Source organism: Engystomops pustulosus, chromosome 8, assembly GCF_040894005.1.
Source record: "Engystomops pustulosus chromosome 8, aEngPut4.maternal, whole genome shotgun sequence".
NCBI lineage: Eukaryota > Metazoa > Chordata > Amphibia > Anura > Leptodactylidae > Engystomops > Engystomops pustulosus.
Window position 1 is genome coordinate 31,439,226 of NC_092418.1, and position 24,581 is coordinate 31,463,806.

Sequence of the window (24,581 nt, forward strand, 5' to 3'; positions counted from 1 at the left end):
AACAATACAATAGAAAGATTATGGGAGAAATTTAGATTGTAGAGGAACATTCAGGGGACCCAGAGCAGGAGCTCCAATGACAATCCATCTCTATCCACACCTTCTCGTTTCTCGTGTAGTCCTGGCAACCAAGGATGTGTCGTTTTAAAATAGCAATGAGCATGGCACGTCCTGGGCTGTATTGGATCACAGGAGAAAGCCTTGAGTCCTATCTGGCAAACTCTGTGTTGGGGTGAAGGCCTGGGTGCCCGCGGAAAGGGCTCTGAGTGCCACCTCTGGCACCGTGCCATAGGTTTGCCACCACTATCCTATCCAAATCATTCCAAAACAACCTGGAACCTTGTATTGGAAAAGATTATTTGACTACACATCTCCAAGTATTTCCTATGAGTGTTAACACCAGGATATACAGTAGAAGCTGGTGTGGACCTGGACCTAGGTCTGGTACCTAATTAATATACAATTGGAGAATATCTTCTTTTTTTTTTATAACGACAGGAGCCAGAGGTGAACCAGCCAGAACTAGAAGCTGATGGACTCCAATTCAAAAATTGGAGTAAAATGTATTATTTAGTACATACTCTCCGTATGAAGAAGAGAGTCCTTATTGGAGCCTAGGACTGTGCCCATTAAATCTCACTGGATATTCTGTTATTACACTCATTGGTTAATATCGCTTTTCCTATATGCTCCTGTCCAACACAAAACATGAACTTACCGTAGGAACCAGTGAGATCACTATGAGATTACCTGTTTGGCCAAAGCTTTGGCAAGATCTTTTGTGGTTTCAGTTTTTCCAGTCCCAGCAGGACCCTCTGGAGCTCCTCCAAGATTTAACTTGAGGGCACCCATCAAAGTCCTATAAAGACATATTTCATTAATATACTATAGTCTTGTGTGCTATATTAGGCCCTAAAGTATGTGATACAGTTTCTAGGTTAATGAGGAAGTGTAGCCATCCAGTCTCTTATTTACATGTCAATCGCCTGCTTATCGCTCCCACACAAAGTGGCTTTTCATGTAACGGCACATTATGGAGTGTAACACATCATGCAGTAAAAATACCTTAGGAGAAATTTCATTGTATGTATTACATTAGTACAATATAGAGGAGGCCATACCTGTAACACCGATCAGTCAGGGGAGTAATGACAAGTCGAGGAGAATTGCCAAGATATTCGTAGCCATATTTGACTTGGGTGGTGATCATTCTGACCATGACATCTCGGCCTTCCCAGTAATATCTCAGCTGAGAGATCCATTGGAAGTCGCTCAGGTCAGATACTTTATCCTTTGCCAATTTAGCAACAACATCACGGGCTGCAAAAACATAATGTATATGCAATACATAAAGTTATAAGGTTTCGTTACTGAACGAATATCGTTTGCTGATTTACATCTTTTATATTATATCGTGACAACAGAGATAACTTATGATGATTAGGTTATCCTATGGTTAAATACTACATATACTTTGCAAATGTAAACTCATTCACTAAAAACTGTGCGAACTGCACTATGTGCAGTTTAATTAGGTTTTCGTTTTTTTTAATATGCATACAAACATTTAACTGACTCGCAGGCCATTTCACATTTACACATACATGAGCTAGAAGAAGTAGTAAGGTTTAGTAAATGTACGCACTACAACTATGACCAGTGTCACATCTAGATATCATCGTCTCAATGTTCGTGACTCAAAGACGGCCCTCCATTCAGTCTGGGTGGTTCGCCTCCCCTTACAATCACTTCAGGTCAAACCCCATCTGCTCAAAGTTCCCCTGAGTTGCTCTGTCAGATACCATTGGGTAAGCATAAAAGCCTTCACTAACTCTACCCTTTTTCTGGACAGTGAAATACTTTTTTGGGGCACCTCTAACGTGGGGCGTACTACACTTCTGTCGGACTCTGCATGATAAATGTGGCACGTACTGACTAACCACCGGAACGTTCTGCGACGAAATTGTGTCGCATAAATAATAGTGCATCCGCGACACAAAAGGGTCTCATGTGACACACATGTGACAATTCTTAAATACCTGTGCAAACAGTTTGCACCTAAAAGAATATGCACAGCCCGACAGAACACTGGCGCACGGCCCTTAGTAAATGTGCCCCATTATCATCTTTTTGTGCCATTTATTCCCCTTGGTGCTGCTTAACTGTGTTCCTGGGGGCAGGTTATGGATAGAAATTGATTCCTTCCCTCTCTGGAAGCTGACAATTTAAAAGTTCCTTCTTACAATTCCAGAGGAAGGAGCTATTATGCGATACTACTGCAGAGGTACTGCTCCTTTCCTTACAAACATAACTAAAGCTTTAGCAATGATCTGCTTTGAGAAGAAAATATACTATACCTGAGATACCTGGCAGTTAGACGAATGACTGAGCATGTGCGACCACCAGCACTGAGCCAATTAGGTGGAAGTGTACATTTATATACACCACAGCCAGCAGGCGACTTCATGGAATGCAAATGTCAACACCTATTACACCGTAATTCCTTTTCAATCATTTGATCAGTAGGGGTCCAGAGTTTAACCCCCATTGATCTGATATTGATCTGAAGTTCCAAAAAAACCCTTTAATGATATAATTCTCAGCTGCTCGGAAGTAAGGCCGATGGACTGAAGCAATCATTAGTGTATTGGACTAGTGCTATGAGCTGCTATTGGCTGTAAATTTCGTTTTTTGCATTTTTTGTTACAATGTTACTGTATATATTTATTACTGATGCAATGAATTTATAGATGATGTATGTGAATCATAGGATTATGGATCATGTGATAAGCAATCATTCATTCATCAATTCATCACAAATTTTGGTCTGGCCAATCATTGATCATTCTTTAGTTACAGATTTTAGGACCCAGGTATTTAGACTATGTCTCCGGTAATAAAACAAAATAATTAAAATCTGTATTCAGCCTGCTATAGTACATTATAGTATAGAATATAGTGCATTCCATGGAGTTGTATGGCAGATTTTTCTATGTGATGAGCGCAATAAGAAAACATCATCACAGACGATTGCCACATCTGCTGCTCACGTTTACTCATCCGCACATCTTTAATTCTAGGTATCCTTTGATAGATGCTATGGAGGGATGTGCTGCGCTCTGCAAGTGACTAATCAATTAGGGGCTTGTTTCCTGCCTCAGCATCATTATCGTAGCGCTGGAAGGATCATGTTTGTGGATGTCATTATTTCTAGCACAGATACAATGAAAGTGTCTAATTCCATGTTACCTCTAAAGCACCCCCTGCGCTCACATCTCTTGGCTGTAATAGTGTGAAGTTGTTTTAGAGCTCTGTGTTATTTAGTGTTTTTCCAGGACTTAATTGGAATAATTTAACAGATTTGAACTTCTTGGTTTGAAATAAAGATATAAATCTGTACAGCGACTCTTCAGTTCTGTACCAATTATTTCCTTCCAAGTTTTGTTCATGCAGAAATAATACATGGTGGTACGCTATGACGTTTATTTTTGCTGTGGAGCCTGTGCTGTGGTTTGCAGTTTTGTACCGTTCCCCATTAGCCCTGTTTTGTCATAATTTCCTCATTAAGTACATTTAGTTGACACTTTAAGTTTGAAATTTTTTAAAAATGTTTTCCTTTTTTTTCTGCTTGTGAATAAAAAGCTGCAATCCCGATTTTGTTGCAGTTTTACCAGCAGAATCTATACTACTATTGTATCTGGTGGCAGCATACAGATAAGCACCGTTGTATCAGTTTAGTTCATGTGAAAACATCAGCAGAAACCACCTCAAATTAGCCTACTTTCTGTTGCTGTCTCAAAATCGGACCAAAAAAGCAAGGACACCTGTCAGCAGGTCTCTGTAACTAATTCCATCCCAGCCTTTACCTAGTCAATTCATACATTAATCATTCTACAATCCTATTTTCTTTATTAATTAATATTCATTTTGTTACATTAATCATTCTAGAATCATATTTTCTTTATTATGTAAATGAGCTTGGGCACATGGAGAGAGAAAGTGATGTCACCAGGGCCGGATTATAGGCGGGGCTCCTGGGGCTCAAGCCCCGGGGCCCCCACCATCTTGACCCCCCCCAGGGGGCCCCCACCATCTGACAAAGTTTGCTGACTCATACGTGCCGGGGATTCAAGTAAGCGAGCGGAGCTGTGTCCGCTGACGCTCTGTGACCCTGTCGGCTCAGTTGTGCCACACCCACACTGTCAGTGCCGTGCCTGCGAGATGAATGTGGGAGCGATAAGCAGAGGCGCTTCTGCAGTTCATTGCTCCTACTTACAGTCCGCTGACGCTCTGTGTGCCCCTATTGGCTCAGGTGTGCCACGCCCACTGTCAGTGCGGTGCCTGCGAGATGACTGTGGGAGCAATGAGCAGGGGTGCTTCTCTTGAGTGCTTTGCTCCCACTTACAATCATTTCGGCAGTCCGACTCCTGCTTGAGTTATGGCTGGCCGCCGCTACCACATCTACAAGTGCTCAGCTCGCTGTGAGCTGCAGCTGCCTGTCAGACTAGGTTGCTTCACTGATCACTTGGCCCGCCTTCTCCCCACACCGAGTGATCTGTGAGCTTGCTAAAAGAGGAGAAGTGGCAGTGTGAAGTCCTTCTTTTAGTAACTGTAAGTGCAAAAAAAAAAACTTTGAGTAAAAAGACACCCTAAACATGGCCCTCTCCATGCCACCTATAACTGAAGGTCTCACCTCACCAAAATAAAGAAGGTGCTCAGTTATGGGTGGCCTTAGATGTATATTTGGCCGCAAAATTTGCAGCAGGATATGTTTCCCCATAGACGCCTATGGCAATAGTACAGTGAACACAAGGTGTGTCTCTGTCCCATAATGTCCACAGAAAAAGAGCTTGCTCTGTCTTTTCCTGAATGGGTGATGGCACACGTGGCGTTTTTGGCACGTTTTTAAGCAGTCCTTCAAAAAATGCATGCTTTTTTGACAGGTTTGACCAATTAATTTAATTCAATTATTGTACAGGCTGTCAGTCATGTGTATAGCAGTATCTCATACACACAGGCTGTAGGGGGCGCCAGCACCTGGATGCACATAGAGGAGCCAACACCAGGAGTGTCACATCATTATACATCAGTCATGTGTATAGGAGTACTATAGACTGGATGCACTATCCACTTTTTGCAACATCACCTCCTTGGCTACGTATACGTAGCCAAGGAGGTGACGCCACCAGCAGTGAATAGTGCATCGCTACGTACATTTTTTTTTGCCATCCGGAAATAGCCACCGGCTAGAACGGACAGGTCATTGCAAAGAAAGGATTTTAGGTATTTCCTGTGAACACCGTTACAATTATTTTGATAGATGCTGTAGAAATTTCAACTATTTGGTGCTAAAGTCTAACTTTTGATTCTGTAATTAACAATACTTATGTGATTTTAATCCATCATGGTAAACCAGGGACACTAATCTTCTTATATTCCAGCTCCTCTGCCTAATGTAATCCCACAAAATAAGAGAGGGGAGTAATCCTTGTACGCTGTAATAGCCTGTGAACTTACAGCACAGAGGGGCTCTGGTAACGGCCCCCAGAGCCCTTTATAAGTTGATTTTAGAAGTAAGGAAGACATGGATAACAAATATAAGAAAATGACCACAGTCATGGTGCTTATGAGTAAGTCTCCCTGATTTATAATGCTGATATTGATTGTAGATTTCCTTTAACACTGTCAGGAGTACTGTATATTTTCAATTTTCTTTAATATATACCCATCTCTTATCCATTTATCTTCTATATATAAATCTATTACTTTCTCTCAAATATATCTCTATTAGAGATGAGCGAACACTAAAATGCTCGGGTACTCGTTATTCGAGACGAACTTTTCCCGATGCTCGAGTGCTCGTCTCGAATAACGAACCCCATTGAAGTCAATGGGAGACTCGAGCATTTTTCAAGGGGACCAAGGCTCTGCACAGGGAAGCTTGGCCAAACACCTGGGAACCTCAGAAAAGGATGGAAACACCACGGAAATGGACAGGAAACAGCAGGGGCAGCATGCATGGATGCCTCTGAGGCTGCATAATCGCACCATTATGCCAAAATTATGGGCAACAGCATGGCCATGACAGAGTGACAGAATGAAGCTAGATAGCATCTAAAACATCCAATAATTGACCCTGACACTATAGGGGACTATGCAGAGGCAGCGGCAGCAGCGGCAGGCTAGAGAGTGGCATGGCGACATACCCTAAATGGACTCAGGCTTCAAACCAATGGGTGGCAGAGAGGAACCAAAGGAGGTGAGCAAGAAGCGCTCAAATAATATCGGTACATGATAAAAGTTTGCCAGTATATTTTGTGGATTACACAGCAGGGTGGCGACAAAGTTAACATGGAAGCCATGAAAACAACCCAAAATTCTGCCTGACACAGCTCGTTTGATAAGGGGACCATGTATGGAGGCAGTGAACTAGTAGTAGATTAAAGGTGCTGCAGTTAAAACTATGTTAGTTGGATCTTGGCATGGAGCTGGCGCTCCGCTGCCAGGCGAGCTTTCGCCAATCCAAGCCCCTGTCTCTAGGCTACTCCCCAAACAGCACTTCTAAGAACCTTTTGTATAAGATCAAGTGTAGTAGCGTTCTTATAAGTTTAGGATATGCCGGGTGAGGGGAATGTAAACAGATGCGCAAGAAGCGCTGAAATAATATCCCTAAATGGTAAAAGTTTGCAAGTATATTTTGGGGATTACACAGCAGGGTGGCGACAAAGTTAACAACTTTGATATGGAATGCCCTGTAATAGCTCTTGGGCGGTGTGCCTTTTATCGCCTAGGCTCAGCAGTTTCAGCACCGCCTGCTGTCGCTTAGCGACGGCACTGCTGCTGTGCCTAGAGCTACCGACTGATGGCGCCATGCCCACGGATGGTAATTCGGAGGAGGAGGAGGTGGAGGAGGGGTGGGAGGAGGTATAGTAGGCCTTTGAGACCTGGACCGAGGTAGGCCCCGCAATTCTCTGCGTCGGCAGTATATGACCAGCCCCAGGGTCAGACTCGGTCCCAGCCTGCACCAAGTTAAGTGTAGTAGCGTTCTTATAAGTTTGGGATATGGCGGGTGAGGGGAATGTAAACAGATGCGCAAGAAGCGCATGATGCGCATGGAGCTGGCGTTCCGCTGCCAGGCGAGCTTTCGCCAATCCAAGCCCCTGTCTCTAGGCTACTCCCCAAACAGCACTTCTAAGAACCTTTTGTATAAGATCAAGTGTAGTAGCGTTCTTATAAGTTTAGGATATGGCGGGTGAGGGGAATGTAAACAGATGCGCAAGAAGCGCTGAAATAATATCCCTAAATGGTAAAAGTTTGCCAGTATATTTTGGGGATTACACAGCAGGGTGGTGACAAAGTTAACAACTTTGATGTGGAATCCATGAAAACAACCCAAATTTCTGCCTGACACACCTCGTTTGATAAAGGGACGATGTATGGAGGCAGCTATATGGACGACTTTTGGAGGTAGCAATGGAGACAACGTGTGGAGGCTGCTATGGAGACAATTTAATTTGGATAGTGCCTGTATGTGGCAGTCCAAAACATTTTTCAAACCAGAGGAGCAGGTAGGTGGCCCTCCAGTAAAATGGGATAGATTGAGTGCCTGTATGTGGCAGTCCCAAAAATGTTTCAAACCAGAGGAGCAGGTAGGTGGCCCTCCAGTAAAATGGAATAGATTGAGTGCCTGTATGTGGCAGTCCCAAAAATTGTTCAAACCAGAGGAGCAGGTAGGTGGCCCTGCAGTAAAATGGAATAGATTGAGTGCCTGTATGTGGCAGTCCCAAAAATTGTTCAAACCAGAGGAGCAGGTAGGTGGCCCTGCAGTAAAATGGAATAGATTGAGTGCCTGTATGTGGCAGTCCCAAAAATTGTTCAAACCAGAGGAGCAGGTAGGTGGCCCTGCAGTAAAATGGAATAGATTGAGTGCCTGTATGTGGCAGTCCCAAAAATTGTTCAAACCAGAGGAGCAGGTAGGTGGCCCTGCAGTAAAATGGAATAGATTGAGTGCCTGTATGTGGCAGTCCCAAAAATGTTTCAAACCAGAGGAGCAGGTAGGTGGCCCTCCAGTAAAATGGAATAGATTGAGTGCCTGTATGTGGCAGTCCCAAAAATTGTTCAAACCAGAGGAGCAGGTAGGTGGCCCTGCAGTAAAATGGAATAGATTGAGTGCCTGTATGTGGCAGTCCCAAAAATGTTTCAAACCAGAGGAGCAGGTAGGTGGCCCTCCAGTAAAATGGAATAGATTGAGTGCCTGTATGTGGCAGTCCCAAAAATTGTTCAAACCAGAGGAGCAGGTAGGTGGCCCTGCAGTAAAATGGAATAGATTGAGTGCCTGTATGTGGCAGTCCCAAAAATTGTTCAAACCAGAGGAGCAGGTAGGTGGCCCTGCAGTAAAATGGAATAGATTGAGTGCCTGTATGTGGCAGTCCCAAAAATTGTTCAAACCAGAGGAGCAGGTAGGTGGCCCTGCAGTAAAATGGAATAGATTGAGTGCCTGTATGTGGCAGTCCCAAAAATGTTTCAAACCAGAGGAGCAGGTAGGTGGCCCTGCAGTAAAATGGAATAGATTGAGTGCCTGTATGTGGCACTCACAAAAATTGTTTCAAACAGAGGACCGGGTAGGTGGCCCTCCAGAAAAATTAAATGCATGAAGTACTATAGCAAGAGCCAGTGGGCCCTGTCAAAAAATAGCCAGTTTCCTCTGCTTTACTGTACAAAGAGGAGGAGAAGGAGGAAAATGAGGAGGAGGAGGAGGAGTGGATCAATTATTCAGGTTGAGCTTCCTTCACCTGGTGGAGATTGGAAATTCTGAGAAATCCAGCCTTTATTCATTTTAATAAGCGTCAGCCTGTCAGCGCTGTCAGTCGACAGGCGTGTACGCTTATCGGTGATGATGCCACCAGCTGCACTGAAAACCCGCTCGGACAAGACGCTAGCGGCAGGGCAGGCAAGAACCTCCAAGGCGTAGAGCGCCAGTTCGTGCCACATGTCCAGCTTTGAAACCCAGTAGTTGTAGGGAGCTGTGTGATCATTTAGGACGATGGTATGGTCAGCTACGTACTCCCTCACCATCTTTCTGTAAAGATCAGCCCTACTCTGCCGAGACTGGGGACAGGTGACAGTGTCTTGCTGGGGTGACATAAAGCTGGCAAAAGCCTTGTAAAGCGTACCCTTGCCAGTGCTGGACAAGCTGCCTGCTCGCCTACTCTCCCTCGCTACTTGTCCCGCAGAACTACGCACTCTGCCGCTAGCGCTGTCAGAAGGGAAATACTGTTTCAGCTTGTGCACCAGGGCCTGCTGGTATTCATGCATTCTCACACTCCTTTCCTCTCCAGGGATGAGAGTGGGAAGATTTTGCTTGTACCGTGGGTCCAGGAGAGTGAACACCCAGTAATCGGTGCTGGAATAAATTCTTTGAACGCGAGGGTCACGGGATAGGCAGCCTAGCATGAAATCTGCCATATGCGCCAGAGTACCAACGCGTAAGAATTCACTCCCCTCACTGGCCTGACTGTCCATTTCCTCCTCCTCCAACTCCTCCAACTCCTCTTCTTCTGCCCATACACGCTGAACAGTGAAGGACTCAACAATGGTCCCCTCTTGTGTCTCGCCAACATTCTCCTCCTCTTCCTCCTCATCCTCCTCCACCTCCACCTCCTCCGATATGCGCTGAGAAACAGACCTCAGGGTGCTTTGGCTATCAACAAGGGAATATTCTTCCCCCGTCTCTTGTGACGAGCGCAAAGCTTCCGACTTCATGCTGACCAGAGAGTTTTTCAACAGGCCAAGCAGCGGGATGGTGAGGCTGATGATGGCGGCATCGCCACTGACCATCTGTGTTGACTCCTCAAAGTTACTCAGCACCTGACAGATATCAGACATCCACGTCCACTCCTCATTGTAGACTTGAGGAAGCTGACTGACCTGACTACCAGTTCTGGTGGAAGTTGACATCTGGCAGTCTACAATCGCTCTGCGCTGCTGGTAAACTCTGGATAACATGGTCAGTGTTGAATTCCACCTCGTGGGCACGTCGCACAACAGTCGGTGAGCGGGCAGTTGGAGGCGGCGCTGCGCTGCCCTGAGAGTGGCAGCATCTGGGCTGGACTTCCTGAAATGCGCACAGATGCGGCGCACCTTCGTGAGCAAATCAGACAGATTGGGGTATGTCTTGAGGAAACGCTGCACTATCAGATTTAACACATGGGCCAGGCATGGCACATGTGTCAGTCTGCCGAGTTGCAGAGCCGCCACCAGGTTACGGCCATTGTCACACACAACCATTCCCGGCTTGAGGTTCAGCGGTGCCAGCCACAGATCAGTCTGCGCCGTGATGCCCTGTAATAGCTCTTGGGCGGTGTGCCTTTTGTCGCCTAGGCTCAGCAGTTTGAGCACCGCCTGCTGTCGCTTAGCGACGGCACTGCTGCTGTGCCTAGAGCTACCGACTGATGGCGCCGTGCCCACGGATGGTAGTTCGGAGGAGGAGGTGGAGGAGGGGTGGGAGGAGGAGGAGGCATAGTAGGCCTGAAACACCTGGACCGAGGTAGGCCCCGCAATCCTCGGCGTCGGCAGTATATGAGCAGCCCCAGGGTCAGACTCGGTCCCAGCCTCCACCAAGTTAACCCAATGTGCCGTCAGCGATATATAGTGGCCCTGCCCGGCAGCACTCGTCCACGTGTCCGTGGTCAGGTGGACCTTGTCAGAAACGGCGTTGGTCAGGGCACGGATGATGTTGTCTGACACGTGCTGGTGCAGGGCTGGGACGGCACATCGGGAAAAGTAGTGGCGGCTGGGGACCGAATACCGAGGGGCGGCCGCCGCCATGAGGTTGCGAAAGGCCTCGGTCTCTACTAGCCTATAGGGCAGCATCTCCAGGCTAAGCAATCTGGAGATGTGCACATTAAGGACTTGGGCGTGCGGGTGGGTTGCACTATATTTGCGTTTCCGCTCCAGCGTCTGGGGTATGGAGAGCTGAACGCTGGTGGATGCTGTGGAGGATCGTGGAGGCGACGATGGGGTTTTTGTGCCAGGGTCCTGGGCAGGGGGCTGACTAGCAGCTGACACAGGGGAAGGAGCAGTGGTGTGCACGGCCGGAGGTGAACGGGCTTGTTGCCACTGAGTGGGGTGCTTAGCATTCATATGCCTGCGCATACTGGTGGTAGTTAAGCTAGTAGTGGTGGAACCCCTGCTGAGCCTGGTTTGGCAAATGTTGCACACCACAGTCCGTCGGTCATCCGGTGTTTCCTTAAAGAACCTCCACACTTCTGAAGATCTAGCCCTCGCCGCAAGAGCCCTCACCACGGGAGCTTCACTAGTTGACAGTGGCGCTGATGCACCAGCTCTGGCCCTGCCTCTCCGTCTGGCCCCACCACTGCCTCTTCCAACCTGTTCAGGTCGAGGACTCTCCTCCGTCTCAGAAGCACTGTGTTCACCCGGCCTCTCAACCCAGCTTGGGTCTGTCACCTCATCATCCTCCGATCCCTCAGTCTGCTCCCCCCTCGGACTTCCTGCCCTGACAACAACTTCCCCACTGTCTGACAACCGTGTCTCCTCATCGTCGGACACCTCTTTACACACTTCCACTACGTCAAGAAGGTCATCATCACCCACAGACTGTGACTGGTGGAAAACCTGGGCATCGGAAAATTGCTCAGCAGCAACCGGACAAGTGGTTTGTGACTGTGGGAAGGGTCCAGAAAACAGTTCCTCAGAGTATGCCGGTTCAAATGCCAAATTTTCCTGGGAGGGGGCAGACTGGGGGGGAGGAGGCTGAGGTGCAGGAGCTGGAGGAGTGGCGATTTCGGTGACATGGGTGGACTGCGTGGAAGACTGACTGGTGGTGGACAAATTGCTCGAAGCATTGTCAGCAATCCACGACATCACCTGTTCGCACTGTTCTGGCCTCAACAGTGCTCTACCACGAGTCCCAGTAACTTCAGACATGAACCTAGGGAGTGTAGCTCTGCGGCGTTCCCCTGCTCCCTCATCAGCAGGTGGTGTCTCACCCCGCCCAGGACCACGGCCTCTGACCCCTGCAGTAGTTGGACGCCCACGTCCCCGCCCTCGTCCTCTACCCCTAGCCCTCGGGTTAAACATTTTTAAAATGAGAGTTATAACTTTATTTTTTTTTTTACTTTTTTTTTTTTTTTTTTGTGTTTTTTTTTTTTTTTTGTGTTTTTTGTTTTTTTTTGAGTTTTTAAAACCAAACAATGCTATCCTATTGCTATGGCTATTTTCTAGCCAAGTATCAAAGGAAGCACAGTACTATGCCAGATGAGATGACACTGAGTTATTGCCTAATAGAAATCCAACCCCTACTGAATTTTGCCACTTCGGTCTTTGCTATGGATATGTGCGTCACTAAGCGCAGAACACAGCGGTCGCAAGTCCCACTACAAATTGCTCAGAATTGGCAAGTACATGCACTGCAGAAACTACAGCCACCAGCAGATCAACCAGAAATCAAATATATAGAACGCTACTGTAGGCTTCAAGAAGCTGTTTGTATTCTCCTATGGCTATTTTCTAGCCAAGTATCAAAGGAAGCACAGTACTATGCCGGATGAGATGACACTGAGTTATTGCCTAATAGAAATCCAACCCCTACTGAATTTTGCCACTTCGGCCTTTGCTATGGATATGTGCGCCACTAAGCGCAGAACACAGCGGTCGCAAGTCTCACTACAAATTGCTCAGAATTGGCAAGTACATGCACTGCAGAAACTACAGCCACCAGCAGATCAACCAGAAATCAAATATATAGAACGCTACTGTAGGCTTCAAGAAGCTGTTTGTATTCTCCTATGGCTATTTTCTAGCCAAGTATCAAAGGAAGCACAGTACTATGCCGGATGAGATGACACTGAGTTATTGCCTAATAGAAATCCAACCCCTACTGAATTTTGCCACTTCGGCCTTTGCTATGGATATGTGCGCCACTAAGCGCAGAACACAGCGGTCGCAAGTCCCACTACAAATTGCTCAGAATTGGCAAGTACATGCACTGCAGAAACTACAGCCACCAGCAGATCAACCAGAAATCAAATATATAGAACGCTACTGTAGGCTTCAAGAAGCTGTTTGTATTCTCCTATGGCTATTTTCTAGCCAAGTATCAAAGGAAGCACAGTACTATGCCAGATGAGATGACACTGAGTTATTGCCTAATAGAAATCCAACCCCTACTGAATTTTGCCACTTCAGCCTTTGCTATGGATATGTGCGCCACTAAGCGCAGAACACAGCGGTCGCAAGTCTCACTACAAATTGCTCAGAATTGGCAAGTACATGCACTGCAGAAACTACAGCCACCAGCAGATCAACCAGAAATCAAATATATAGAACGCTACTGTAGGCTTCAAGAAGCTGTTTGTATTCTCCTATGGCTATTTTCTAGCCAAGTATCAAAGGAAGCACAGTACTATGCCAGATGAGATGACACTGAGTTATTGCCTAATAGAAATCCAACCCCTACTGAATTTTCCCACTTCGGTCTTTGCTATGGATATGTGTGCCACTAAGAGCTAAACACAACGGTAGCAAGTCCCCCTGCTAATTCCTCACAAAATGGTAAAATATGCAAATTAAAATAAAAAAAGTAGAACGTTATTGTAGCCCTAAGAAGGGCTGTTGGGTTCTTTGAGAATCACTCCTGCCTAACAGTAAGCTAATAGAACACCCTAACGCTTTCCCTGAGCAGCAGCAGCTCTCTCCCTAGCGGCATCCAGAGACAGAATGATCCGAGCAGCGCGGCCAGCGGCTAGTCTATCCCAGGGTCACCTGATCTGGCCAGCCAACCACTGCTATCGACGTGTAAGGGTACCACGTCATGCTGGGTGGAGTGCAGAGTCTCCTGGCTTGTGATTGGCTCTGTTTCTGGCCGCCAAAAAGCAAAACGGCGGGAGCTGCCATTTTCTCGAGCGGGCGAAGTATTCGTCCGAGTAACGAGCAGTTTCGAGTACCCTAATGCTCGACCGAGCATCAAGCTCGGACGAGCATGTTCGCTCATCTCTAATCTCTATATATCGCTCTATCTATTCAACATTAAAGGCTCTATAAATCCTTGCAGAAATATTTTCACATTTTCTCAAGTTTTTGCTCTGCAATGAATATCTGTTCTGTCCCTATGACACGTAAAAGAAAGCAATCACACCCAGACATAGTACAGTCTACTTCAATTTCAGAGCAAAACGCTAAACCTGTAATTTGCAGTGACAGAGATCTTTGGAAAGAGATCTTACCGTGTACATCGATGACTGTAAGGGCTCCTAAAGTTGCTCGTGCACCGCCAGATAATTTTCCTCTGACCAGCTCAACAATCTCACCGATCTGCTTATTGCTTTTTTCCAAAAAATCCTGCGGAAATTCAAGAGATAAATGTTTAAGAGCAATTCTGGTACTTGTCAATAGGAATATAACTACTGGTGTCTTTAAAATGGCCATTTGCTAACTGGCACTTGGCTGAAACCCATCTTCTAGTCAAAAGCACAATGTGCCCTAAAGTGCCCTATAAGCAATTTTTTAGCTAATAGAAGAAGAAATGATAGATCAATGGGCCATAGGAACAGTATTAGAAAGCTCTGGGGGTGTTTACTTACAGACAGAGTGCCCTCAGTAATTGCCTCAGACACTTCTTTTGTCCAGTAAATTGAGGAAACGCATATGACGACCTGTCCTGCCCACTGAAGCACCCACTGCTTTCTAGGAACCTGCATGGACAACATTGTTACTAATATCACAAAAACGTAGACTTTGGAATTACAGAATTATTATATGTACAGGCATCATTTCATCTAACATAACACGAATATCTGACATCTGATCTTCACAGCGCACAAAGAATACACAAAAGTTTTATTTAGACATCTTCAGAAGAGACATCAAAGAACGTCTACTTTCTCCCAAGTCACTAAACAAGCATTATGTATGGGCACTTTAAGCTTTCCAGGAATATGCTATCTGGAAATAGTATTTTTAGAGAATATTAAGTTTTTGTCCACCAGTAGCTGATGGGTATTTGTTCTTGGAGGTTTCAGACCAGACACACCAATGTCCATCAGTTGGAGCTTAAAATCCTTTGTCAATCAGTCCAATTTTGGTACTCCAGTAACAGTTCATCGTCTTTCAGAACTTTACTATTTTACATGTTGAAATCCATGATATCATGAATCCCCATACTCATGAGCTGGTTCGGCCATAACTGGAAGGTCTGAGCAGCATTAATCTAAAATTAAAGTTTTTACACCACTAAACTAACGGCACATTCAGGCAGGTTTTGAAAAGCCTTAGTTAGAATTCCAGTTTTAGGTTAAAACCCATTTACCTATTTAATCACCAATTTACCTAATCTAACAATAAAATCCATCATTATAAACCAGGGACAACTTACTCATAGACCCAGGCCCTGTGACTGTGGAAATCTTCTTACATTTGTAATACACGCCTCATTCCTTCTAATATCAACTTCTAAAATTATGATAATAAGCCAAAGAGATTCTGGGGCATTAAAAGTGTCCTATCAGTGCTGAAGCTTCACAGGCTCTTATACTGTGCAGGAGCATATCTCGACCCCTGTTCCCTCATCACTTCCCCCTCCCACTGTCTGCTGTAATCTCACACAATGGAAGGTGGAGGTGTTCCTTCACAGTGTAACAGCTCGTGAAGCTACAGTATGGAGGGGTTCTGGTGAACAACACACAGAGCCTTTCAGGATCATTATAGGATCTTTTAGAAGGAAGGAGGTCATGGATAAAGAACATAAGCAGATTACCACAGTCACTGTGCCTTGATCTATGAGTAAGTGTTCCTGTTTTTTTCATGCTTGTTATCCATGATAGATTTTTTATATTTTTTTATAGGTAAATGGAAGAGAGTAATGAGTAAATCAACAAAGGATTTTTCATGTCCTACATGAGTGTTCTTTTAGATTAGTGGAACAAAAGCTGGAGACGGACTTCCTTTAATTTCTGCAGCAACCTACTTTAAATATTTCTCATCTGAATACCAATAGTGTAACCTTACATGCATTGATGTCTATGGGGAACAAAGGGTCAATGGAAGACCTTGGTGTGAACTAGGCTTTATATGTATGCCTACTGTTAAATTGTAAGAGGTAAAAGAGACTTTCCCTGAACTTCCATTTTCCTTACAGGAGATTTACTTTGAAATACTTTGCAGTTTCTTACTGAGGTTGATTTTTTTCATGTTGTTTTCTCCATTCACTTACCCAAAGGCTTTTAAAATCCTGCAAGTCGCCCTTGAAAACTGACATCACTCTGCAAGACGTGTGACCTATCATCTTATCTGAGCTCCCACAGTGTACGGCTCTACGATAACCATCTGGATTTTATGTAGCTTTGGTCACTACTGTTTCCAGATCATTCAATATAAGTTTTGACTAAGTTTTTCAACACTTTTTGTTCAGAAGTTCTTGGTCAGAAGGGAAATGAGGTAACACTATAAAGCAGAAGCTGGAGGTATCACCCTGTGTAGTGAACAGGCCAGTGCCACAGGGAGAGAACAGGTTTGTGGGGATAGAAACGTTCATTACATTCGCACAGCCAGATGGATTTCATTAGTGTGAGTAACTAATACGCTGAGCCCTTGCTGCGGCCTGTTGAAGGATACGTTATTTCTACTGTGGGAGTTTACATTAAATTGTTTAATGCCTATTGAATGCATTTTATAATGGTCAAGCTGTGCAAGTCTATATTTTACTGACAAGCCGGCGCAGGGCACAAATGTGCTGGGCTGGATGATCTACAGGAAACTATCATTAAGAATTCATTATAATATAAAGCAGAAGGTTCATAAAACTACCGTATAACTCTACGAGGGTCATTTATCATCGCCTTTCAAACGGAAAACTGGTGTAAATTTTTTTTCCCCTTGCTGAGCCTCTTGTAGCCTATTTATAAGATGTTGGCGCCACAATTTTGATGGTTTTCCGACATTCATGACTTGTTCTGTTTTTGGGCGCAAAATTGTGTTGCCACTTGTGAATCCAACATTCTATTTTTTTTCGAGTGTTTTTTTAATAGAGCAGCTATAAGCTGGTCTAGGGAGTTCTATTTCACCTTCATGAATGTGGAAACAGTTCCTAATCTTTTGTCACAATGAAAAATAGACCACGTTTCCAGCGCCACCCTGCACCCACATTGATAAATGCCCCAATTTGAATCTATACTAACAGAATTATTAAAATAAATAGTAAAAAAAAAGGAATAAAAAAAAATCTAAGGGTATATTCCAATGCAGCATGTTTATTGCACCAATTTCCATGACTGTCCTAATTATAGTTCAGGCCCCCTTCGGCCAATCCTTAGACCAAGGGGCATTACTTGTCATGTTACGGGACGTGGTGTCCTGTGGTCCAAGTGGGGCCTTTGACCCCCGGTGTTGGTGAACAATGCAACAAGGAACTGGGAACCCGGCCCAAAGGGAGTATTCCAGCATTCTTGGGAAAACCCCTTTGGCTGGTGGTAGGGGGGGTCATTTAAAAAAAAGTGTACCAGTCTTTGGTACTTCTGGAAGGGCTGTGGGTCACATGCAAACTTTGGCCAATCTTCAGTCCACTTGTGACATAAGGAGTGAAGTTTTGTGGTCCATGGAGGCCACTGATTAGCCCTAGTAGTTCCTGTGAACCCTTGTACTTCTGGATGGGTGGATGGGATGAAGGTGTCGAGGACCAACACAAATATGGAACTGGTACCCGACCCCCAGGGCTTTAAGGCCTCACACAATAATTGCATCAGATAGGCCACTGCGATCAGATGCGGGTCAGGAAATTATATTAGGCAGGCACTGAAAATACTGTCAGCTGAGCATTGCGGACTTCGACGATTTTTATGTAATGTGTACATTGGGCTTCAGATGAAGGAGATCAAATGGAGATAAACCCCAGTGTCCTGCAGGACTTCTAGAATACGGTTTACACTAGGAGTATGCAGGAAATACTGCATGCTGACAATAATTTGCTAAAAAAACTTTTCTCTTAATTGTTTTATTGGGCTCCTTTTTTTGTTTTGAATAAGTACTGTGCTGTATAGAAATCCTCTAGGTTTTTGGTAGTCAGTGGAGGAACTCTCTCTTGCTTCCTATATGCCATATGATTCACTGTAACTGTAGCGAAGAATAAAACACAAGGGGCACATAACAGGTCAGTTTAAGGTGATAGCTATAATAAAAACCTAATAACCTTACCTCCACGTATCCCTCAATCCCATCATGAATGACTTGTCGCATACTGGCCAACATATTTTCTTCCACTTGCAAAAGCCATTTTTCAACCATGCCCTAGAAAAGAGGCAAACCAGCATATTATAGCGATATACCATGATTCTCATTCACTATGATCACCTCAGAGACCTATCACTCATGTCAGGTCCCGTCTGATCCTTTGTGTTGTATATGGAAGAACAATACCTTCAGGAAAGACCTGAATAATTAATCTAGTGAGGATGGACCAGCGGCGGCCATACAGGCACATCTGTCTTCATGAATGATGCTTACTAGCCCAGGCTCATTATCACTGGCCCATTACTGATGCTAGGATGGAAAGGTGCAGACAGCAATCTACAGTCTCCAGTGACAGGTATGTAGATGGATAAGAACAAGGAAGAATATAATATATACATATTTTGTCCAGATAAAATCTAATGAATTGTCATATTTTGTCATCATCAAAAAAACACCAGAAACTGTTACATCAACAACAGAGAATAATATATATACATAATACATATAGGAGATAAATGTAAACTACATCTGTCATGTACATACTGCACATAGGAAATAAAATGCTGAACTTCATAAGACTTCACAAAACTTGCAGTTTCTACCCAGGGTTGAGGGTTATAAATTATATATCCTTTCCACACTGAAAACAGTGACATTTCAGTCTAAAATTACCCTTCTCCCAAAGGTACGGTAAGTCATCCCAATTCACTGCTAATATTGACAAAAGTAAATGGATTGTACAGATGTATATACACTAGAAGATCATTAAAATAATCTCATTTTCTAGAATGCAAATGAGCCCATACCTTAGCCCCGTTATAGAATGAAGCACATCTATATATTTTTTTAAAATAAATATAGCAATTGAAATTGAAATATTTAAATCATCCCCTTTCTTTCTTAGATATCCCTCATCCCAAAATGCTCAATCTATCAAAATAATTATCTCATATAGTGAATACGATAATGAAAAAATAAGTTCCAATGTCCATGTCAACACTTTTTAGCCATTTTGTCACCCATAAAAATGTTTGAAAAAGTGATGAAAAGGTTGCTCATTTCGAGAAGAAGAGATTTGCCTAATTACATTGCTGGCAAAATTGCGTTTACAAAACGCATGTGTCAACTTGTTAATCTGTAAATGCACTGTTGACAGCAATGTAATTAGGCAAATCTCCTCTTCTCAGCTGTTGTGATGCATTTGAAAACCAATGCTTTAATACCAAGTGTGAATGCACTCTTAGGCCGCGGTCACACGTACCGCTAGGCGTCCGTCATAACGTGACACTAGCGCACAGGGGGAGGTCCTCTGAGTAAACTCAGCATGTCGGTTCCATTTGGGTTGTGAGTATTTGGACCGGATGTTCCACTCATTAAACGCTGCAAGTGTAATGTGAGTTGGGCACATCACACTTGCTCCCGTGTGAGGATGAACAGGATTTTGTGAAAGTATTAATACATAAATAAAACTATATACATTTCTTATATGTGATATTATACTGGAGCTACAGATAACAGCTCTGCCCTAATGAATCAGAGCTTAAAACATAGACAGGCAGAAAGCACCAAGGAAAATAAGTAGAAGATAAGTAGCTGCTATATGTATAAGTGCATACAGTTTTGTGCTCATAAGTTGACATTTATTTAAATGCATTTCAATCAGCAGCAAGGTCAAGCAATCCGCCCCCGCAACGTCCTCAATGTAAGATGTGCCCACCACCAATGATTCCAGCTCTGAAGATGTCTTTTCTATATAGCAGGTTATACTACTCCTCTTTTAGTATGTAAACACAGCATTTCACTTAACATTGGAGAGGACATTTCTAATACTTAACAAGCAGTGCGCAATACAAGAGCAGATCATTTATTAGCCACAATCCTGAGAGCAGGATACAAGATAGATTTATTTTAGTGCCAGCTATAAAGTAAAGTAAGGCTAATAAGGGCAAAAGGATGGAGAAATGGAAGCAAATACAAGTAAATTACTTTAGCCTTTGCCGGATAGATCTTCTGTGTTAAAGGGACGGTTTCCATCTCGGAGCTTATCATCCCAGTGATCTCCAAATCGTCAGTAAATTCCAACTTGGCAATCCCCTCAAAACACTTCTTCAGGTGAGGTTGTACACGTAATGGGTCCTTTGTTTCGGATAGAATTTCAAGGAGCTCGTCATTTGAGAGGAAAAAAAACCTTTTTTGAAAGAAATAAACTAATTAGCAAAAACATGATGTTTCAAAGGAAAGCTGCCATCAAAATCAAGCAAGAAAACCAGGGACACTTACTCATACATCCTGGCAACGTAACTGAAAATCGGCTTAGATTTATTATCCACCTCTTTCCTTCACAAAACAACTTTTAAAATTAAGCTAATGAGCCAGAAGGACTCTGGGGGGGTTACCATTGGACCATTCACTAAGGGCCCAATTCGCGTTTTCCCGACGTGTTACCTGAATATTTCTGATTTGCGCCGATTTTCCCTGTATTGCCCTGGGATTTTGGCGCACGGGGGCCGAACGATTTCGGCGTGGCCGAACGAAAACCCGACGGATTCAGAAAAACCGCCGCATTTTTTAAAAAAAAAGGGTCGCGGGACTCGCGCTTACCTTCATCAGGAATAGGCCGGTGAACTTCAGTGCATTACGGCGGGCCTCGGCAGACTTCAGCACAGCAGCGCCACCTGGTGGACGTCAGAGGAACTACCTTAGTGAATCGCCGGAAGACCCGAATCCACCGCAGAGAACGTGCCGCTGGATCGCAAATGGACCGGGTAAGTAAATCTGCCCCAATGTGTGAGATTACTTTAGGCGAAATGAGGGGAAGTGCCGAGGGAGAAGGGAATGTGGGAGACAGTGTAACAGCAGAACAGTAGCCCTGAAAGTCTCATAGAAGTGAATGCAGAGTACATCGGGCACAAGTACCTCCAATCTAAAGTATGTGACACTTTAGTAGACTTTCATTGCTCCATTCTGCAAATCAGAAGGAACCACAGTTATTGTAGCAAAATCCCTTTAACAAATGTTTATCACCATTGTAAACACTATGGGGCACATTTACTTACCCTGTCCCCAGACTTCACCTAAAGTGCATTGTCTGACGATAACGCAGTGTGCCACGTTTCACTAAGATCACGCGCCCGATATCCTGCATGTGTCGCTTCCCCGCTCAGGTCCGACAGAGTTTCCCTTTTTTTTCCTGGTGTATGTAAGTGCTTGATCGTGTGACACAAATTGAATGTTACATCCCGCGCTCAGTCCGAATCAGTAGGATCGTCCGACGGCACACCCCCTGATTTGTGTCACATGCAAGGCAGCGCAGCTGTACCAAAATCCAACTGCGTGCAACACAATCCCCGGTTAAATACCTGTCACAGCGGTGCAAATCCGAAAACATTGGAAAATCCGATGAAAGTGTTGCTGTGGACTCTTAGTAAATAAGCCCCATTCTGGCCGTAAAAATCCAAATGGGGACTTCTTTTTTTAGTGCTTAGTTGCATTATTTAATGGCACCATGTGATACACCACATAATGTTTTAAAACCATTTTCAAATGTTTTTTTGTAGATAAAAAATGGTAAAACGCTTTGCCACCATCTTTTTTTGGAATTCAATTTTACAGAGTTCCCTATGGAAGTATTTCACTGTCAACCTGCAAATTAGTACAAATTGGGAAATACCAAATTTATATAATTTTTGGTGTTCCTTTTGCTTTCACAAAATGTATGTTTTTGTTTACCGTGTTCTGATACATTTATACAATTTTCTTTTGTTTTTCCATTGATAAAGTTTTAAAAAAAATAATATATAAAAATATAGTTATAATATAATAATAGGATGTATGTATTTACCAATAACAGTTATGTTCAACTTTGCTTACATTTTTTATGATAGATGTAAAACTGTGTTTAACTTGTATATTTTATGAAAATGTGTAGTTTTTTCAGTCCCTCAGGCCCATGGGTTTTAGTCTTCATTTTAAAAACTAAGCAACTCTTTTCAACCCCATCTTTATATACTTTATAAATATTTTATCCGAGAGTATATACAAAATCTTGTTCTCTTCCAGATCAATCTGATGTCTCCAATCTGTACACAAATGCTTCCTCGCTGAATAAATTTACCCATGAACTGAACTTAAAATCCCCAATGTGAAAAGCCTTCATCTAAAATGCTGATTGTTCTGAAAATAAATATCAAAATCCAGTCAAAATCGCTAAGGAAAAAGGGTGGTCCGAGACATGACTTCTTGCTGTGCAGATACATGTATTTTTAAGTTGATAATCTGCGCTGCAATTCCTGGTTGTATGTCTGTACCTCTGGGGCTGACACTATACAATTTCATGCATATGTTAACGTCCCCTGTGCTGCCATATGGTTCCCCCTTTGAATAGGCATTTTCTCTCCTACAACCAATATATACATAATTTGAAAGAAAAAACATGTATGTCTCTGTATAACATTGGAATCTCTGCAGAATCTTATATCACGTATTCCCATCACAGATCTGTTGTGAAGGTTGGGTGCACTGTAACAATTTATGAGTATTACAAAACAAGTTGTTGCAACAAATGAAGGCTGGAATAGTGAAAATACCCTGGAATATCTGTGGAACCACCCAAATGAGCTATATTTTGTGCTGGAAACCCTTCATGTTCAACCTTTGCATTGCAGTGCAAAACGCCACGGATTATCCACCTATGAATTTCCAGCTATCCTGTAGCAATAATAAATCAATGAGTTTTCTGAGATTTTTATACTGGTAACCAGTTGAATCACAAGGATAAGTCACCAATATCTGAGCAGTGGGGGTTCAGTTGAGCAGCTGATTGAAGGAGGTGTGTTGCATCATCTCTATTATATACAGTAACAAACATAGTGATGTACATTGTAATCTGCTCCGCTCCATCTGCTCTATAACAGGCTGCCTGCAGTTAGAACACTGGCCCACATTTATCAAAAGTAGTGCACTATATGCAGTTTGCCTCTGTAATGTGCAGGGTGCTCTAAATTATTGAATACTGATGCACTGATGTCTTCATTAATATGGTGCACCCTGCACTGCGTGCACCAACTTTTGTTTTGGTGCAGCTTTAATATACAGCGTGCAACACAATACTGTGGATTTGCTATAATGTTGTGCACATAGAACACAATGGCCCACATTTACTAAAAACAGTGCAAACCTTTGTAGAATGCAGAGGCTCCAGATTCAGGATTTGTGGCGCTCATTATTCATGAATTGGGCATCCCCTGCCCTGCTCCAAGAGAGTGCTCAATTTTTTTGTATCGCACGAAGCATAGAGCAGCCTCAACACAAATGAGGCGCAGACACTTCTTAAATACCTGTGCAAGCAGTTTACACCTAAAAGAACGTGCAAAGTCTGACATAAAACTGGCGCACGGCCCTTAGTAAATGTGCCCCAATGTACAATCAACTAAGCTCCTCCTGTTCTATAACATGCTGCATGTAGATAGGACACTATGGGGGTCATTTATCTTATCTCTGTCATGGCTAGTTTTTGCCAGGCGTTTATCCGTCTGCTTCTTTGGTAATTTATCAATCTCACTTTTTCCTTGTTACAAATGTCGCAAAAATGTCTCAAGTCACTTCTTTTAATTTTTTAAGTCTTTCTTAAATATGGTTTTGTCTGGAGTTTTTTGTGCTAAAAAAATGTTGCAATTAGTAGACAATTTCAGATTTCAAAAATTACAATGCAGGAAGAAAATGAATAAATGACCCCCTATGCATACTCTGCTCAGCTCCTCCTGCTCTATAACATGCTGCCTGTAGATAGGACACTATGTACACTCTAATCAGTTCCTCCTGCTCTAATACATGGTGCCTGCAGATAGGACACTATTTACAATCTGCACAGCTCTTCTTGCTCTATAACATGCTGCCTACAGATAGGACACTATGTATAATCTGCTTAGCTTGTCTGCTCTATAACATGCAGCCTGCAGACAGGACATGTGTACAATCTGCTCAGCTCCTCCTGCTCTATAACATGCAGCCTGCAGATAGGACATGTGTGCAATCTGCTCAGCATCTCCTGCTCTATAACATGCTGCCTGCAGATCAGACTGAACGTTCATGTAGATAGGTTTTCAGGGATCTCTTTTGAGTGTTCTTTTGAAGCAACTACAAATAAGAAATGGTGGGTTGATGTAAAATACTGGAGTAAAACTAGCCAATCTGTGGAAATTGTAAAGAAGTGTAACATATCTGGCAGGATGCACCAAAGCTATCAAACAACGTGCACCAATGAGCCCAATCCAAAGTCACTTTAGCCAGTTTCATCGAGTATCTGTTCTGTCTGCATGAATCTGCTTTGTTTCCTGGCTTCA

At 43.6% G+C, this 24,581-nt stretch overlaps 1 protein-coding gene across 3 annotated transcripts in view; it reads right to left on the reverse strand.

The window, feature by feature from the left end:
- DNAH3 (dynein axonemal heavy chain 3) overlaps nt 1–24,581 on the reverse strand; it is a 272,966-nt gene that overhangs the window by 103,052 nt on the left and 145,333 nt on the right. For all 3 annotated transcript variants that reach the window (XM_072120542.1, XM_072120545.1, XM_072120544.1), the window contains exons 25-30: nt 20,227–20,428; nt 18,205–18,297; nt 14,601–14,711; nt 14,244–14,358; nt 1,122–1,320; nt 751–859 (exon numbers count right to left, since the gene is read on the reverse strand). In XM_072120542.1, coding sequence (XP_071976643.1) covers nt 751–859; nt 1,122–1,320; nt 14,244–14,358; nt 14,601–14,711; nt 18,205–18,297; nt 20,227–20,428 — 829 coding nt within the window. The remainder of the gene's footprint in view (nt 1–750; nt 860–1,121; nt 1,321–14,243; nt 14,359–14,600; nt 14,712–18,204; nt 18,298–20,226; nt 20,429–24,581) is intronic.